This window comes from Zootoca vivipara, chromosome 10 (genome assembly GCF_965207765.1).
Source record: "Zootoca vivipara chromosome 10, rZooViv2.hap1.1, whole genome shotgun sequence".
Classification (NCBI taxonomy): Eukaryota; Metazoa; Chordata; class Lepidosauria; order Squamata; family Lacertidae; genus Zootoca; species Zootoca vivipara.
This window is the reverse complement of record NC_142593.1, coordinates 45,843,623-45,862,905: the sequence shown is the minus strand read 5'-3', so window position 1 is coordinate 45,862,905 and position 19,283 is coordinate 45,843,623. Positions and strand designations below refer to the sequence as shown.

The following is a 19,283-nucleotide window of genomic DNA, read 5'->3' as shown; positions in this document are numbered from 1 at the left end:
GCTTTCTATCGGCCCATATGGGACCAGCACGGGTGACCGGGCCTGGCGAATATTTAATATTCCTACCTTCGTGGCTGTGATTCGTGGGTTGGCCACTTAATTTTATTTTGATTTTACTGTGATTTTGAGCAGTGTTTATCAGTGGTTTGATTTTGTGTTTTTAATGTATTATATATTTGGTGTTAGCCTCTCTGAGCCTGTCCTTGGCCGGGGAGGGCGGGGTATAAATAAAATTTATTGTTGTTATTATTATTATTATTATTATTATGTGTGGAAGCTAGCTTACTGTACAAAGGAAACATTGAAATGTGATGCTTTCTCCACTTTCACGCCCCCACGCCCAGTGGATTAGCCAGAAGGGAATGGTTTCCCATCCCTGTATGAGAGGATTGCAGCCTTAAAGAGTTTTTTTGTGTGAAGCTTGGGCCTCGCAGGTCTATAACAATATTTCCCTTCTATACAGACAATGCTGGTCATCCAGCCATTTATTTTGTCATATCCCATTACATAGAAATGTGCTGTTATACGGCTGTTCGTAATGTGGGTTAAATATTAATGTTTTGAAGACAATTTATGGGTGGCATGGGAGAATTACTAATCAAAACAGTAATAGGATTGGAACCAGCTGTGCATGCTCCACATGAAATTGCCCTTCCTTCCTTCCTGCAGTATGTTAGGCATTTTTCCAAGGGTTTAAAAATACCTGAGAGAGGTTTTGTGAATTTGCCATTTAAATCTTTCCACTTAGCTCTGATATCTCACTTGATGAACTGAAATGTATGTCTGTCGCTAGTTTCTGTCAGGGCTGGAATGCGTAATTGGGTAGATTAATTAGAAAACTTTTTAGTTTTTTTTAAAGTTTTTTTAAGGTGTCCCAAATAAACCATGGAGCAGAATGTACAATACTGAACCTGTATGCATGTAATGCCAAGCTAAACCATGGTTTTGCATGAACAAGTGAATGTGTGGATTCCCAGAGCAAAGAGTGCTAAACTTCTTCCCCAATCCTGCTGCTATTGCCATACTACCCAAGGCTAAGGCATAGTTTGGCTTAGGGTTGTGTCTGAACTCAGGCTTTTGGTTTGTCTCCCGAGACAAACCATCAGTGGTAAACCAAGAACAAACCACGATTTGTCCAGAGCAAAACAAGTCACCAAGAGCCCTTGGTACTTTCCCCTTCCCTCCATTACTGTTTGTGAGAATTAGTCCATTGCCTTTCAGGCTAACTTACTTCTATCTAATAAAAGTGTGTGAATCACCCCCTTTTTAATTTGTGGAAATAACTTACTGTACAGATAACCTTTGGTCTGTTTAGCATATAGGAGAAAATCAGAAGCAGCAGTGACTTGACGCAAGTGCCCCCAAAGCAATAATTTCAGCTTGGTTTTTGACCGCATCTTCCTTCCTACCTTTTGGTTTCGTTAATAGCTGTCTATAGCTATTGGCTTGCAGCTCATACACTCCTAGCTGCTAGGAATTCGTATTAATGCCTCAGCAGTTTGCTCCTTCTCTTGCTCCTGTGCTTAAACACAGCTTAATTGTTTTGTTTTCCAGGCTTTGATCAGTTTTAGCAGGAAGTTCTCTTTGTGATCATGCATCAGCTGTGTCTGATAAAGCAGAGAAGAATGGTTATTAGCTTTGGAATTATATAAAGCATTGATCACTGCAGTACCATAGTACAGACTGAAAGCATTTTAAATTAGATTTTATTTTCCATGTCCACCCCGAAACAAAATTTAATATAAGTTAATGGGGTTAGCTCAAGAAATTAGGTGGTACAGTGCCAGTTATTTAGAATGGCAAACAAAAACAGTCTGGTTACAATTGCTGGTATGTTCAAACCTTGCCTCTGCGTCAGAGAAGGGGAGCCTTTTTGACTCCAGAGGCCAGATCCTTATTAGCATCTAGCCTTTCGGAACAAATTTGACAGATGGGTGCTGCTATTCAGCCCCAATCAACATCATATGAGGAAAATTATAAGTATGTTCCATGTGGGATTGGATAATTTTCTGTTGGTGACTGGAAGTAGACACTCTATTGGCCTTGTTCGCACATAGCAATAATGTATGTTCAGTTTGTTACATGAACAAGTTGGTGTGATCCTCTGGCTTAATGCGATCATATTCGCCTTCATAGGAATAAGAGAGTGAAAGTATCTGTTCCTGGATTGTGGCAAACCACGGTTTGTGGGTGTGTCCAAACTTGGAAAATGAGAGGTAGCTCCAACCATAGTTCAGATGAACAGTGGTATACAAATTTAATAAATAAAAGAAAACATTCCAGGATATCAAGTTTCAGGATGGCAGGTTTTAGGTGAATATTAGTAAAGCATTGGTATCAGTAAGATCGGTTCAACAAAGAATCAAATTACCTAGAGGAGCAATGAGCTCCGCTATGTAGAAGACTATTAAGCAATGTCTGGGCAGCCAAATGTTAGAGTTTTTTATCTCTGGATTTTCTTCACTGAGCATGGAATTCAGTGATACATTTCCTCAGATATATTCCCTCAGTTAAAGCACAACAGCAAACCATGGTTTGTTATTATTCAGGAACAGTAAAAAGGTAAAGGTAAAGGACCCCTGGACAGTTAAGTCCAGTCAAAGGCGACTATGGGGATGTGGTGCTCATCTCGCTTTCAGGCTGAGGAAGCCGGCGTTTGTCCACAGACAGCTTTCTGGATCATGTGACCAGCATGACTAAACCGCTTCTGGTGCAACGGAACACCGTGACAGAAACCAGAGTGCACAGAAACGCCATTTACCTTCCACAGCGGTACCTAGTTATCCACTTGTACTGGCGTGCTTTCGAACTGCTAGGTTGGCAGGAGCTGGGGCAGAGCAACGGGAGCTCACCCTGTCGCAGGGATTCAAACCACCAACCTTCTAATCAGCAAGCCCAAGAGGCTCAGTGGTTTAGACCACAGCGCCACCTGCGTCCCTTTTTCACGAACAGTAGCTTCAATAATCTTATGTGCCAGCCCAGGGCTTGTACTGACGCTGTAACAGTCAACTAAGGTGGATTGCTATGTCTGAACCAGACCACTAAAATGTGATAGATATTTGTAACCCCCCCCCCAGTCCTGCTCTGTATGCATTTCTCTCTATATCTGGCATGTGAGGTATATGATCAGTGAGATGTGACCTGGTTGTGACTTCTGGTTGTGACTTCTGCCACTGTAGTAGTTGGTTTGGCTAATATAGTCAGTGTTTCGATGTGCTCCTCTGTTGGAATTCCACCAGAAGCATTGGACAAGAATGGCTGATCTAACCCTTCTTTTAATAACTCAGTTGCTTGATGTTAAAGGCCGAGGCCACGGAGATACTCATCCTTTCTACCAACTTGCATCTAATGATACTGCGTTCTGTTCCCTGCCCACAGTCTGCCAGCATTCTGTGGCCACTAACCATACTCAGTCCTCCTTGGGGCCCCTATTCGCAGGGTTTGATTTTTCAGGGAAGGTTGTTGTTTTTAACTTCTGCAAACCTTGGTGCTTCCTTGTGCCTCCGCATGTGGACAATGGAAGTAGAAGGATCATGTGAAATTATAAGTGACCTCAATAGAGGTTCTTACCACAGTTAGTCAGGCTAATGGCAACACTTACTGGAGTATACAGAGTACCTTCTGTCACAGAAGTCATCACTCGTTAAAATATACTACCTAAATGTTTTCCTTGGCATCACGATATATTCTCCCTTTGGATACATCTCAACTTGCAACTGAAATTCTGTTCATATATAGGCATTTTTTGGGTGGGCATGGAGATATTTATAGTATATTCTATAATTTAGGAACTTTGGCGTTACTAAAAGGGAACGGGTCACACTGATTCTTCATAAATATTTGGCTGTTATTAAGAGATGTTTGCCAAGCCATGTCCTGGGTGGTTGTTATCTTAATTTTTGTTTTGATTGAACAGTTTTGTTTAAAACTCCGGAATCCCTTGGACTGTGCAGCTAATGTTCTCTCTCTCCAGAATTTACTTCCAGCAACTTGGTCTTGGAATTCCAAGGATAAATTTGCATGTTTGGGGTTGTTGGGTTTTTTTTATGATGTGCAGGTGGCAGTTGCAGATATCGCTTGATATGATGGGATTTGCTCCTTGGCACAGCTTAAAAGGTCTATTACTTGAGCTTCTTTGCTCCCTTTGGCCCCAGCCTCCTCACAGTGCCTTGTAAAAGTGCATGGAGCTATTGGCAAGCTAGTCAAAGGCACCTGTTTAGAGTTCATTCTTCTGTCATGTTTGCTTTCTGTGCTTTATTTATATAAGGTTTTATATCCCACCGTTCTCGCCCTGTCGTCTTTTCAAATCCTTGTGTGTGTTCTTATTTCCTGCCTCTTACTTTCCGCCGGGTTCACCTGGGCCTGGTGCCTTGCAGATGTTTTGGATTACAACTCCCATCAATTCCAGTCACGACCATGCTGGCTAGGGTTGAGGGGTGTTATAGTCCAAGATATCTGGAGGGCATCACATTGGGGAAGGCTGACCTGGGTTTCCTCTGGCACTGTACTTTTTGAAGATTCCTATTGGTAGCCATCAGTTGGCAAGTAACCACAGCTGTACAACTTCGCATTAGTATTCTGGGCATACGCATGCGGGTTTACAAAGTGGTCTGCGCTGCTTTCAGGCTGGAGGTGGGGTACATATAACTTTTGAAGGCGCTCGCATTTTTTGAAGGCAAAAAAAACTTGAGCTGATTCTACAGTAAAGTCCATTTGCTGGCTAAATGTTGTTTTGGTTGTGGACGTGGTTTGTTGTGATTGATTGTAAGACTGGCTTGCTGAGGGGTAGCCCAAAGAATTAGGAGACAAGATGGAGAAGAAGAGAGAATTGAGAAAGCTTAGGTTTTGTTTGGATAAAAAGCACCAATCAGAAGATGTCTAATGGTGTTGGGCTGGAAGAGCTTCTCAGTCTGGATCGGTAGGGAGTGAATAGGGGTTCTTTTTCAGTTAGGTGCTAGTGAGCTGTTTGTTCAGTTGAAGGGATTGGGCTGTTAGTGAAGGAAGTGGAAAGAAGAGCTTTTTAAAGGGACAGATATGAGAAAGGGCTGTATTTCACTAGCAGATAACTCGGGTTCAATCCCTGGCATCTCCAGGTAGGGTTGGAACAGACTCCTGACTGAAGCAGTGGTAAAGTGTGTGAGGGGCCACAGGGGCAGTTGCCCTGGGTGCAAAATGGATAGGGTGTCAACATTTCAACACCCACCGGTGCTGCCTCGCTTCTGTTGCTGAGCTCCATTGAAAACAGCTTCTCCATGCAAACCAGGAAGTGACCTCTCCAGACAAACAAACTTCTTTTCTTATCTCTCTCTCACACACATGTGCACAAACACTTATGTTGATCATAGGTAATTGCGACAATCCTGAAATAAAAGATCCACCAAAATCTGCACTCGTTATTTATGAAGCTGGGAAATGTAATCATGACTTTGAAAGGCATTGGAAATGTACCTGAGGCTGCAAGCTGGTTCCTGTTTACCTGGGAGTAAGCCACTTGAACTCATTGGATCTTACTTTTGAGTAGACACGTATAGGCGTACACTTTGGTATTCCATGAGAATTCGTACCCCCCCCCCCAAAAAAAATCTGCAATGTGTTTTGTTCTTTATTGTGCAGAAGACCTTTCATGTGTATAAATAAATATTTTTCATAATGGTATTATCCTCCTTAGGATCCTGTCAAGAAGATTCCTGACTCACATGAAATTACACTGCATCATGGGACAAAAACAGTAAGTGTCTTGGCACCTCATTGTTCTTGCAGCACTGTGACAAAAGATTTCGTGGTCAGAGTTTTACATTGTTACTTATTTTGTTGCCTTAACTGCAGTGTGTATAATGTTTTTGATAATAATAATAACAATAATAATAATTTATACTCCGCCCATCTAGCTGGGTTTCCCCAGCCACTCTGGGTGGCTTCCAACAGAATATTGAAAACACGATAAAACATTAAACATTAAAAAACTTCCCTAAATAGGGCTGCCTTCAGATGTTTTCCAAAAGTCAGATAGTTGTTTATTTCCTTCACATCTGATGGGAGGGCGTTCCACAGGGCGGATGCCACTACCAAGAAGGCCCTCTGCCTGGTTCCCTGTAACTTTGCTTCTTGCAGTGAGGGAACCGCCAGAGGACCCTCAGTGTCCGGGCTGAACGATGGGGGTGGAGGCGCTCCTTCAGGTATACTGGGCATGTAAATGTGGCAGGTGTGATCCTCTTGAACAGTGGCAGGTAGTTTGGCTACGTTCAGCTAAGCCATGGTCTGGCTTAGTGTTGTTTCTCAACACCCCCCCCCCAATGATGGAAACCAGAGCTCACGGAAACGCCACTTAGCTTCCGCAGCGGTACCTAGTTATCTACTTGCATTGGCGTGCTTTTGAACTGCTAGGTTGGCAGAAGCTGGGACAGAGCAGTGGGAGCTCATCCCATCGTGGGGATTTGAACCGCCAACCTTCTGATCAGCAAGCCGAAGAGTCTCAGTGGTTTAGACCACAGCGTCACCTGCATCCCATTGAAAAACTACAACTTGGGGCCTGGATGGGTGATTTCCTGGGGACCACATCTACATTGGCTTGGGTTCCATGATGGAGGAGGGGGGAGATGGGATGTTAATTGAAGATAGATGGATACTTTTTGTGAATAGTTCACACTATGCTTGGTAGTCAAACCAAGTTTGCTGTGCCTTTTGCTGCTAACCTCCCCACACACCCTGCTCCATGATTTGCTGCCCAGGGGCAAGTTTTAAGGACCTCCGTTTCCTTCAGCCGACTCTCTGACTCTCATGTAAGGTCCATTCGCTGGGACTCCCATCTGTATCTCTTCAAACTAATGAATTTAAGCTGTTGATGACTGTGTTCCTGTGCAGCTGAGAAATATCAGAAAAGATTTCCCACGTTGAAGATCCTTTCCAGAAACCTAATTAATTTTCCAGTTGCCTTGCCTGTAACAGGAGTGGTTTTCCCACTGAAACTGCAGGGATAAATTTTCTCCTGACAGTTTGGACATGTAGGTGAGCAGTGGAAAGTGTTGCATAATCAACTGAGATACTATGTGTCATGTTTTCTGTACTTACAGTTTACAGCTGCTTCAGCTGTATACGCAGTGATTGTCTAATGTGGTTTTGTCATCTGTGGCACTCAGTATATAGTGCACTCCATTTAGAATAGTCGTAATTTCCAAGCCATTTTGTGTCACAAAAGGAAGAGGCAGGATGGTGCTAGCCTAAGAAGAAGTATTGTAATACTATAGCTGCCACACTCTTTTAGCAAATGAAAATAACAGGATAATTCAGAACAGAATTTTTTGTATTGTGTTCAATACTCTGCAGTACGTTAAGGGCAACTGAGTACAATCCCATCTTCTGCATTTATGGGGTGCTTTGCGGGGATCTTCAGAGGGCCCAAATGAAGCTTTAATTCCTCCATCATGCAGGATTGAAACAATCAAAAATACGAATAACACCTCCCCCCATTTCAGACATGCATGAGTGCACACACGGGAGGAGAGAATGAATCATGCAGGACATTTTCTAAAATATGCAATTATGCAAGCTTTTATATAGTTAAAATATTACATCGAAAGGCTTCTGAAAGCTAAATGGATCTCTCATTGGATGTTCATGTAATGGTTTGTTTGGTTTTTTTACTTTGCTTTCTAGGTCTCTGCTTTAGGATTGGATCCCTCGGGTGCCCGTTTGATAACTGGAGGCTACGACTATGATGTTAGATTTTGGGATTTTGCTGGAATGGATGCATCTCTTCAAGCTTTTCGATCTTTGCAACCATGTGAATGGTATATCCTGGTGTTTCTCTCTCTCTCAACCCCCTCCCAACTTACATCAGCAATGCTCCTAACTTAGAACAACTTAATAGCAATGCTGTGTAGCAGCCTTCACCAAACTGGTGCCCTTTTGATGTTGTTGGACTACAACTCCCATCTGCTTCGGGCAGCACAATGCATAAGTCTGAGGTGGTGCATCTTGTATTTGATCCCTACTACTCGGTTGGTGGTAGAGTCTGGAACATCTTTTCAAAAATTACTTGTTGTAGTTCCCATAGCTCCTGAACAAAGTTTGAAGAAATGCTACCAGGGTGGATAAAAATCAATGATTTTTTTAAAAAAAATACACATTAAAAATCGGATTCTTTTAAATTTAATTCAATTTTTTGTATTTAAACCGGATTTTTTTTCATTTAAATCGGGTTTTTTAAAAAATAAAATGCTTTTGGGGGAAAAATCTTTCTAAAGATAGTTTTCTATTTAAGTTACATTATACTCCAAAGACTGTTCATCAGGAAATAATCATTTATTTTAAGTTTTCCATGTGTGCTAAAACTGAGTCTAAGTTTTGTTTTTTTAAAAAAATGTTTAACCACATCAGTTAAACATGGATACATATGCTATAATGTTATTGTTTTAGTTAAATAAATTCTTTAAATTGTTATAAATGATTCTTTTTCTCCTTCCAATAAAGTACAGCAGATAACTTGTTAAACTTCACAATAATTTCATAATTATCTGTCTATGTATTTCTAATAGTATAACCAAATCAGTAATTTTTGATATAACTGTAAAAACTACTCTGAAAATTTATCATTCAAAAAATGGAAACCTTCATCTGGTTGTAAATATTAAGATTATACCAGCAAGAATGAGTCTTTTTGTTAAAGAATCAAGTTTTCCTGACGAGTGATTTAAATCGTGATTTAAATTGATTTGATTTAAATCAAATCCACCCTGAGTGCTACTAAACATTTCAGACATAGCCCTCCTTGGCACAGCGCATATTGGCATATCCTTTTACCCGCAGATCTGATCTTATAAATCTTTACTGCTTTATTTACTTGTCAATTTAGAAAAATATATATAAAAATGTGTAAGCTTAAAAAGTAAGCAAATTCACTGTATTTACTTCATTATTATTATTATTATTATTTTTAAAAAGTGAAATAATTATAACAGCAGTAGTTCTGATAAATCTGATGCAAGTTCATACCATGTGCTTTTCATTTGTGGGATCCTTTACCTGGGCATTTAGAGGTTTTACTATGGCCCAGCTGGTTAGGAGGATTCTTTCATAGGCCTACAATTTTTTTTTCCTTAAGGGAAAGCTTTTGGTTTTTGTGGTTCCCTCGATAGCACAGGCTTGTATTTCATGCAAGACGTGGTTTGCTTGGGAAATAATCTTCAGGAGAGGAAAGGTTGCTTCCTCATCCACTTTGCACCTGACACTGTACTGTACTTGTTACAAGGGATACTCATTCTTCTATACTGGAGGTGAGGATGTCTGTATTCTTTTTTACTAGGGCCACCATGCCCGATGGTCAGCAATAGAAAGAGTTGTCCAGCAACATCTGAAGGGCCACAGGATCTCTACCCCTGCTTGGGGGCTTGCTTTCATCTTCTGCAGAAGCTTCTGAATGAACACTTAAATATCTTTTGGCCAGTTGCGTGATGGAAGACCCTCTTTGGACATAACTAGTGAAACAGTCCTCATTATTCCAGAGCAGAGCAACACGTGCTAGTATTGTAGTGGAGGAATGTAGATTACTTTATTCTAGCAACATTTTCACACCAAATCCTCAAAACTTCTTGTTGAACCAAAGAATACTTTGGTAGCATTGCAGGGGTGCCTTCCAAGAGGGGGAAGCTCAGCAAATGAATATGGCAATGTATGAAACCTTTAGGGCTTGAATTGCCTGTACTTAATGTCACCATTAAATCTTGATTTAATGGTTTTAATTTCGGTTGATGGGTATAAGATGAGTAGCATCCGGCACCAAAACTTAGCTGGTCCAGCTGACTTCATTCTACATTTTTTTTAAGTTTGGAAAAGTGGGGAGGGGGTGGAATTAAGCATGAATATGTTTTTTATACAACAAAATGTGACCGGCTGATGAATAATAATTCTGATATGACATATATTATTGTATGTGCATTGCTTTATTTTGGTCTATATTATATCATGCATTTGCCCTAATCTATTTGCATGCTTTCTATAATTGTCGTCTGTGATATCGGAATTATTATTCATCAGCCGGTCACGTTTTGTTGTATGGTATACGCATAATTATACGTGACTTTGGTTTGTTGTTGGTTGTATATTGAATATGTTTTTTGTGCATAATGTTTAAGGGGGGGGAAGTCTTAAAAAGCTACAGTCAACTCACAACTTGCGTGCAATCACAGCTTTATGGACAGCCAACTGCCTGTGATCACATAAATTAAATTTACGTGAGGTGGAGAGCAGCTCCCATCAGCCCCAGCCAATGTGGCCAATAGTTAAGAAAAAAGTGGGGTTGTGGTTCAAAACATCAGATTGTCAGTGGAGCCCCAACATCTCTAGGAGTAGTCTTCCTCAGGCCTAGCAGGGATGCAACCTGGGGCTTTTTGCATGCAAAGCATGGGTTCTGCCATTGAGATATGGCCTTTGCCTTCTTGAATCACTGTTGAGAAGATCTTTTTTAATTATGCTTGTTAGGAGCAAGTCCAAGATAAAACCTTGATTTCAGTTAGTTGGCCTTAGAATAGTGACTGCCATTCTTGAAGGAACTGGTACACAGCGCAAATGAACTTCCCCTGCCTTCCACCTCCCACCCCCCCAAAAAAATCTGTTCTGGGTTCCCCCCTGGATTTCAGCAGGGGCGCAGGAAGAGGAGAGGGGAGAGTAAGTTGCGCCGAGCAAGCAGAAATCCTTGTGCTAGCAGAACTACTTTATTGGATACCGCCCAAAATGTCAGCCTGCAATTCGGGGAAGAAGAAATGTATACATTTTGTGACATGAATTGAGGATTAGTAATGTGATAGTGATGTACGTAAAATGTAATTTGACATATTTTGGTAGAGGAGCCTAAACAAATGGTTATTGAGATTGCTTTTTCAGCGCAGGTTAGCTTTTTAATATGGTTTTGGGTCTCACAGCTTATGATGCATTTACTGTTGTTCGTCCCTTTGAATTGCTGTCGTGTTAATTAGGGGCCCGGTCTTGTCTACATGCAGGTGGGTTAAGCTAGGGAGTGAATTAACTGTCCACAGGGATACGCAACTAGGTTTCCATCATCCTGTGGGCTTCACTAAACAGCAGATGTCTATTAACACGACTCTAATTGTGTGTGTTAATTGCATTGCACAGATTTATATTGTTATTGGCTGAAATCCAGGCAGTTTCACGCCCCACCGGAAGCTCGTTTGAGTTTAGAAAGCAAACTTCTTTCCTTCAAAGTATTCAACTTGAAAGAAGTTTGGGGGACTTTGGTACTGGGAGCTTCCACAGGAAACATTCATTGGATTACGGTCAGGGTAGCTGCATTCAAGTAGATAGATCCTACCATTTATGATCCAGGTTTTTTGTTAGCTGGTTGCTTTCAAATGAAGTATTACTTCCTGATAGAAAAGTGGTGGCAAACATTTCTTCGTTTTATGTTTTCTAAAACGAGCACAGCTCTCCAATGCTCTGACACAGTGTAAACATTAATGCTATTGGAAATGTCACCCCCTAATTTTTCAGCCACCAGATCAAGTCTCTGCAGTACAGCAGCACAGGGGATGTCATTCTTGTTGTTGCGGGCAACTCCCAAGCCAAAGTCCTTGACAGAGATGGCTTTCCGGTAATGGAGTGTGTAAAAGGAGACCAGTACATTGTAGACATGGCAAACACCAAGGTAAGCAAAAGAATGCTTAACTTGAGCAGTGTGACTTTCCAGGCCATTTCCCTGTTCCCATGCTTCTTGCTCGTCTGAAAGAAGGATAGTGAGGAACTTGCAGGAACATGTAGAAACCATTCTGCTGGACACGCTTGTTGCTCCACTCTCTTTTGCCTTTGACCCCTCCCACCACTGGCATGCAGCCCCCAGAAGGGAGTGGGGCCTCTGGGGTGAAAAAGTGTCCCTGCTCCTGCATTAAGAGGAACCAGCTAAATGCAGATTAGTTACACAGTCCTGGCACGTTTGCCAGGAAATAATCAAACAACTGCAAAAGGGCGTGAAAAGGGCAAAAACAGCCTGAGAAGAGCAGGAAAATGGCATGAAAAGAGCAGGAAAATGGCTAGCAATCCCAGGAGGCTTTGTACCAACCTTTGAGACCTGTGGAAAGTTGAAGTGTGAGGAAGGAGGTTTGGAGGCAATTGGAGGGTGCTTGCAGGCCGGCGGTTCGAATCCCCATGACGGGGTGAGCTCCTGTTGTTCGGTCCCTGCTCCTGCCAACGTAGCACATCAAAGTGCAAGTAGATAAATAGGTACCACTCCGGCGGGAAGGTAAACAGCGTTTCCATGTGCTGCTCTGGTTCTCCAGAAGCGGCTTAGTCATACTGGCCACATGACCTGGAAGTTGTCTGCAGACAAACACAGGCTCCCTTGGCCAGTAAAGCGAGATGAGCGCTGCAACCTCAGAGTCGTCCGCGACTGGACCTAATAGTCAGGGGTCCCTTTACCTTTACCTTTTTACAGGCTTTTTAGATGGTGTTCCCCACTATACACGATTTCACATATACACGTGGTACCCAGGGACCTAATCTATATTTTAGTGGGGAGACACCTGTATACTTGTAGTGATTTATATATACAGTGATGCCTCGGTTTACGAACTTAATCTGTTCCGAAAGTCTGTTCTTAAACCGAAACCGTTCTTAAGCTTTCCCTAATGAGGCTTCCCGCCGCCGGTGCCCTTCAGTTTCTGTTCCTAGAACGAGTCAAAGTTCGCAAACCGGGACACTACTTCCGGTTTTGCGGAGTTCGTAAACCAAATAGTTTGTAAACAGGGCTGTTCTTAAACCAAGGAACCACTATAGTACTAATAGTAGTAGTGATTTATATAGATGTTGAAATGGAATAAACAGAGATGAAAGAAGGTGCAACTTGGGTGGAAAAGTTGACAACTCTTAAATGTAAAATACCTGCGTATTGTAGCTTCGATGTGGGCTGTTGATGAAACAGTTTGCCGAACACATCATTGTATTTAATATTGAGCGTGCCCGGTACCTGCCAACTGAAATGTCAAGAATGCTTTGATGGTGTTTCCTGCTTGGCAGGGGGTTGGACTGGATGGCCCTAGTGGTCTCTTCCAACTCTATGATTCTATGATTCTAAGAAAGGAAGGCAACAAAAATAATTCTGCCTGGAGTTTTAATCATATGCACACTTTTGCTTCCCTTTTCTAGGGACACACAGCAATGCTGAATTCAGGATGTTGGCATCCCAAAATAAAGGAGGAATTTTTGACATGCTCCAATGATGGGTGAGTGTTGCTGCCAGAGTTTGCTTTCTCTTTTGGCTTTCTATTTCTGTGCTGAATTCCTCCCACTCGCTCATTCACTTGGCAGAATTTATTATAGAGGTCAAGGATTAACTAGACCTGGTGTCTAAGCTGCATTATCAGTATTTGTACTCTGAAACCGTCTTAAAAATTCCTCTTAACTTATAAAGTGCAACTCAGACATTGCATCAAGACAAGGTTTGAGTTTAGAAATGCGTAGGCCAAGCTTTGTTTCTCCATCCACTCCATCTGCTTTGTTTCTCCATCCACTTAGCCCTTGCTTCTGTGATGCAGGAGCTCATGGGAGCAGTGTGAGAGCCGTAACTTAAAACAGTGGTTTATCGTTTCAAAACCATGGTTTATTGATTTCAACCATTAGTCCAAATCATAGTTTGAAAATCCTGTTTTCTGAAGCGCTTTTCAGTTGTTCACCCCACCCCTCTGTTCTCTGTTGCCTATTGCCTACACTTTCATTTTTGGGGGGAGGAGTGTGTGTGTGTGTGTATGTGAATTGAAGTTGAGAGGTTTCCTGTTGCAGGCATTCAGCTTCCAATGCATGGAGGGTGGTTGTGCAAAGAAGGAGTACCTGCATGTCCCCATAGCTGTCAAGGGAATTTCCCTTAAAAAAGGGAGAACTTGACAGCTATGCATGTCCCTGTTTTCCTCCTGACTCAAGAGGCATAAAACCCGAAGAGGGTTTGATTCTGGTTTGCCAACTAAATACAATGCTAAAATAATATTTAAGCTCATTTTAACCATGTTTTGCAGTTATGTCTGGGGAGGATTGGGGGGGGGTGTTTTTAAAGATGGTTTCCCCAACCTGGATCCCCATTTATGCTCCAATATACACATGGAACTCCCTTGTTCTCAAGGGCTTCGTTTAGCTTCAGTGGTGTGTACCACTACTAGTGTGCAAAAGGATGCTCTTGTCCATTAAAATGAATGAGGCAACCCTGTGTCCAGGAATCCCTATGTCTGAAAAGCTAAGTATCTAAAATACTGTGAGGGGAAAGTTTGAGATGACTGTTATAAATCAATAACAAAACTGAGTGTGTTTGGAGTACCTTTTCTTTTAAAATTCAGATATAAGGAGCATCTTCTGTACCCTGGTAGCGCAAGGATATCCACTTGCATAATAGGACTTCTCCCATTCCTCCTATCTATGCGTGTCCTATACCATCCCCAGATCTGCTCCAGAGGGTTGAGGGAACCCCCTAGTACAGATTTAATGAACTCATAGAGGGAGGAGAGGTGGAGAACATTGCATTGCTTTAGGAGAAGTCCTTGTTCTGACAGAACGAAAGATTTAGCACTACGTTGGATTCCACCCAAAGAATTTTCAGTTCCAAACACAGAAAGTGAGGGGAAATTTTAACATCTCAATAGCTGCTAAGATTACATCTTATAACTTCTGTCTCTTGGGATTACAAGTAGTAGAGTATTTTTCTTTTCCGTCACTTTTTAAAAAGTGGACATTTTTCTTAGCAGGACTGCTTTTGACAGTGAAAAATAAGAAATTGTATAGTCCAGACTTTCCCGTTTCCCCCGTATAAGCGTGTGTCTAGCAGTTATACCAAATATGGGTTCAGGGAACGCTTAATGTTGAAACTGCTATCCTGATAAAGTGACTAAAATACATGGAAGCTGTGATATAAATGGATGTATAATTATGTTTCCAAAGACACTAAATTGCATTACTTAATAAGAAAGGTATTTGAAACTATTCTCTGCTAGCAGCAAGTGTCTCTTGTGCCAAGAATTGGGACTTAAGGTGCAAAAATGTAAAATCATAACAGACCTTTTATAGATTAACAGTAGTCATTTGTCACAGTGACAGAGCTACTTTCCGTACTAATTGGAGTGAAATGTTCTTTCTCAGAAATTAGCTGTGCCCTATGCAGGGATCTGTCCAAGCACTGCTGGAAGAAATGGTATACTGAAGGGTGGCGAAGGTTTTTGTTTTTCTGCCAGGGAGGCATGTTGCCATGTCTTCTAAGCTGCAAATGATCTGATACTTAGTCAAAATAATATGAGGATTGGGAAACAATAGGGTTGGATGCAAAGACTTTCTTCAGAGTGCGGAACATCAGGATTCATCCCATGGATTCTATCCAATGAGTGTCCTTTCATGATGAATGGTTCTTGGATTCAGTGGAGCCTTCTGCAAGTGAAAGAGTCATCCCCCCTTCCCTCCTGCAATCCCCTCTAACACCTATGACACTGTTCTGTGTAGGGTTCTCAAAGTCTGGAGCAGATTGTTGGGGGGCGGAGGTGGCCCAAAATCACCTTGGCCCCTATTCCACTGACAGAAGCCGCCACCTGATGATAATAATAATAAAAATATCTTCAGTGGTGGGACACTGGTTGGATTCAAACTATTGTTCTTCCTCAAATCTTCAAATATCTAAGCGGCTTTCACATGGAAGGTGGAGCAAGCCTGTTTTCTCCTGCTTTGGAGGGTAGGACCAAACCGTTGGATTTAAATTTCAAGGAGATTCCAACTAAAGATCAGGAAGAACTTTCTGATGGTAAGAGCTGTTCAGCTGCGCAACAGACTCCCTCAGAAGGTGGTGGACTCTCCTTCCTTGGAGAGTTTTAAAGCAGAGGTTGGGTGGCCATCTGTCATGGATGCTTTAGATGAGTTTCCTGCATTGCATGGGGTTGGACTAGATTCCAACTCTACAATTCTTTAATTTTACTTGTTGACATTTATACTGAAGGTATAATCAACAGCAGAACGAGCATTAAGGCTGCAGTTTATAAAAGGTCTTGGAGCAGAAGTTACAGAGTGTGGCTATTTCTGAAGCTGGTCTGCCCAAGGCTTAGCATGTAAGCTGTATACATGGTGAGGCATCTCTATGGTTCCCACAGGGCTGTGCTTTCGCTGCAGTTATATCTTCATATGGGACAAAGTAGAATAATCAAGTTCTGAATGTGTGTTCTTGTGTGCGTTTTTATAGATAGATTCATTCGGTCCTTTGCAGAAAGCTGCAAGGTTCCTTATTAAAATGATGTGACTTGGTCACCTGCAACTTGCAATTACTTTGGCTCCCTACTTCTCCATTTTCACCACTGCCTGAATCTGTGGCCTGGTCTGCACAGCACATTAAGCCAAGCTATGGCTCACCAGCACCACAGAGAAATGCTTGTAGCTGCTTTGCTCTTTTCTGGGACTGTTTACTCCTGCACCACACTGAACCTAAGCATGAGCCGTAGCCAAGAAATACTTCAGCAGGTCATGCGAACCAGATCAATGTGAAAAACAAAACAATGTTTTCCCCTTTTGAGTTTTTGTTTATGGATAAACCTAGTTTCATATTTTGGTTATTAATGCAGTTACAATAATCAAGGACAAAAGTGGTAAGGACCTAACAGAAGCAGAAGACATCAAGAAGAGGTGGCAAGAATACACAGAGGAATTATACCAGAAAGACATGGAGGTTTCGTACACCCCAGGTAGTGTGGTTGCTGACCTTGAGCCAGACATCTTGGAGAGTGAAGTCAAATGGGCCTTAGAAAGCACTGCTAATAACAAGGCCAGTGGAAGTGATGATATTCCAGCTGAACTATTTAAAATTTTAAAAGATGATGCTGTTAAGGTGCTACACCCAATATGCCAGCAAGTTTGGAAAACTCAGCAATGGCCAGAGGATTGGAGAAGATCAGTCTACATCCCAATTCCAAAGAAGGGCAGTGCCAAAGAATGCTCCAACTACCGCACAATTGCGCTCATTTCACACACTAGCAAGGTTATGCTTAAAATTCTACAAGGCAGGCTTAGGCAGTATGTGGACCGAGAACTCCCAGAAGTGCAAGCTGGATTTCGAAAGGGCAGAGGAACCAGAGACCAAATAGCAAACATGCGCTGGATTATGGAGAAAGCTAGAGAGTTCCAGAAAAACGTCTACTTCTGCTTCATTGACTATGCAAAAGCCTTTGACTGTGTCGACCACAGCAAACTATGGCAAGTTCTTAAAGAAATGGGAGTGCCTGATCACCTCATCTGTCTCCTGAGAAATCTCTATGTGGGACAAGAAGCTACAGTTAGAACTGGATATGGAACAACTGAGTGGTTCAAAATTGGGAAAGGAGTACGACAAGGTTGTATATTGTCTCCCTGCTTATTTAACTTATATGCAGAATTCATCATGCGAAAGGCTGGACTAGATGAATCCCAAGCCGGAATTAAGATTGCCGGAAGAAATATCAACAACCTCAGATATGCAGATGACACAACCTTGATGGCAGAAAGCGAGGAGGAATTAAAGAACCTTTTAATGAGGGTGAAAGAGGAGAGCGCAAAATATGGTCTGAAGCTCAACATCAAAAAAACCAAGATCATGGCCACTGGTCCCATCACCTCCTGGCAAATAGAAGGGGAAGAAATGGAGGCAGTGAGAGATTTTACCTTCTTGGGCTCCTTGATCACTGCAGATGGTGACAGCAGTCACGAAATTAAAAGACGCCTGCTTCTTGGGAGAAAAGCAATGACAAACCTAGACAGCATCTTAAAAAGCAGAGACATCACCTTGCCAACAAAGGTCCGTATAGTTAAAGCTATGGTTTTCCCAGTAGTGATGTATGGAAGTGAGAGCTGGACCATAAAGAAGGCTGATCGCCGAAGAATTGATGCTTTTGAATTATGGTGCTGGAGGAGACTCTTGAGAGTCCCATGGACTGCAAGAAGATCAAACCTATCCATTCTGAAGGAAATCAGCCCTGAGTGCTCCCTGGAAGGACAGATCGTGAAGCTGAGGCTCCAATACTTTGGCCACCTCATGAGAAGAGAAGAATCCTTGGAAAAGACCCTGATGTTGGGAAAGATTGAGGGCACTAGGAGAAGGGGACGTCAGAGGACGAGATGGTTGGACAGTGTTCTCGAAGCTACGAACATGAGTTTGACCAAACTGCGGGAGGCAGTGCAAGACAGGAGTGCCTGGCGTGCTATGGTCCATGGGGTCACGAAGAGTCGGACACGACTAAACGACTAAACAACAACAGCAGTTACTGCAGTTTGGACAGCATTGCCTGTACCTGCATGCTATACCTGCAAGGGCAAATTAACATTCCTATATATTCATAGTGTATTATTCCTTTAGCCCTGAGCTGAGATTTTGCCATTGCAGACATTGGGATTTACACACCAGCTGCTGCAGCCCTAGTATCATAGAATTGATTGTTAACAAATTGGACTTCCCTTTTTCATCTGGGCATTCAATTATATTCAAACTGAGTATTGCATATTATTTTTTTATTAATTCGTACAGGATGAGGCACTATATACCTTCCATTTTGTGTGTCAATTATGTGTAAGTTTCTTTACCATTGAAGCCTTTACGAGGAGTGTTGTTTCATATGCTGGCTACTGGGTGGTGCTCAAGCATTAAAAATCAGTTCTCACTTTTCCCAGGGAACTAGTCTCAACAAGGCAAAGGCTTCTGGTTTCCATCGGCCACAGGAATAGAAATCTCAGAGTTGTTCCCAAAGTCTCTATTTTTCTTGGCAGTCTGTTCTCAGAGGGGCTAATGGAAACAAATGCCTACTTACAATGTTCTTTGAGTTAATGCGGTTACTGTTCCAGCAAATTAGGCTTCATTATTATTATTATAACCTATAATCTATGGGATGTAGCTTTTATTTTGAAGGACACAATCAATTTTATCTTGTTTTCAGAAATATAACTACAGCTAATGTTTAATAAGGCAAGAGAAAACAAACAGGAACTGGCTAGCATTTGGGTCACATATATCAAATAGTCTTGGAGCAGGCAGGTGTGTGTGCACAGATGCACACACACAGCCACATATACACCTACCTATGTTGAGTTGTGATGGCTATGTAGTTAAAGCTGGGCTGCTGATGAACAAGATGGGGATAAGCTGAGTGACAACATAATGTTGAGTGATGGTTAGAGAGAGAGAGAGATAACCTGGATGGGAGTTGGAATGGAGTATCCTAGAAATGGGTAGGGCTAATTGGCTGAAACTTTAACAGGAGTACTCCCTCCCCACTGCAATATGAATTAGTACATCTGATGTT

The 19,283-nt window shown here is 42.0% G+C and overlaps 1 protein-coding gene across 1 annotated transcript in view; it reads left to right on the top strand.

The window, feature by feature from the left end:
- WDR70 (WD repeat domain 70) overlaps positions 1 to 19,283 on the top strand; it is a 113,957-nt gene that overhangs the window by 14,125 nt on the left and 80,549 nt on the right. Inside the window, exons 6-9 of the mRNA XM_035100358.3 lie at positions 5,669 to 5,728; positions 7,654 to 7,787; positions 11,503 to 11,656; positions 13,150 to 13,226. Coding sequence (XP_034956249.3) covers positions 5,669 to 5,728; positions 7,654 to 7,787; positions 11,503 to 11,656; positions 13,150 to 13,226 — 425 coding nt within the window. The remainder of the gene's footprint in view (positions 1 to 5,668; positions 5,729 to 7,653; positions 7,788 to 11,502; positions 11,657 to 13,149; positions 13,227 to 19,283) is intronic.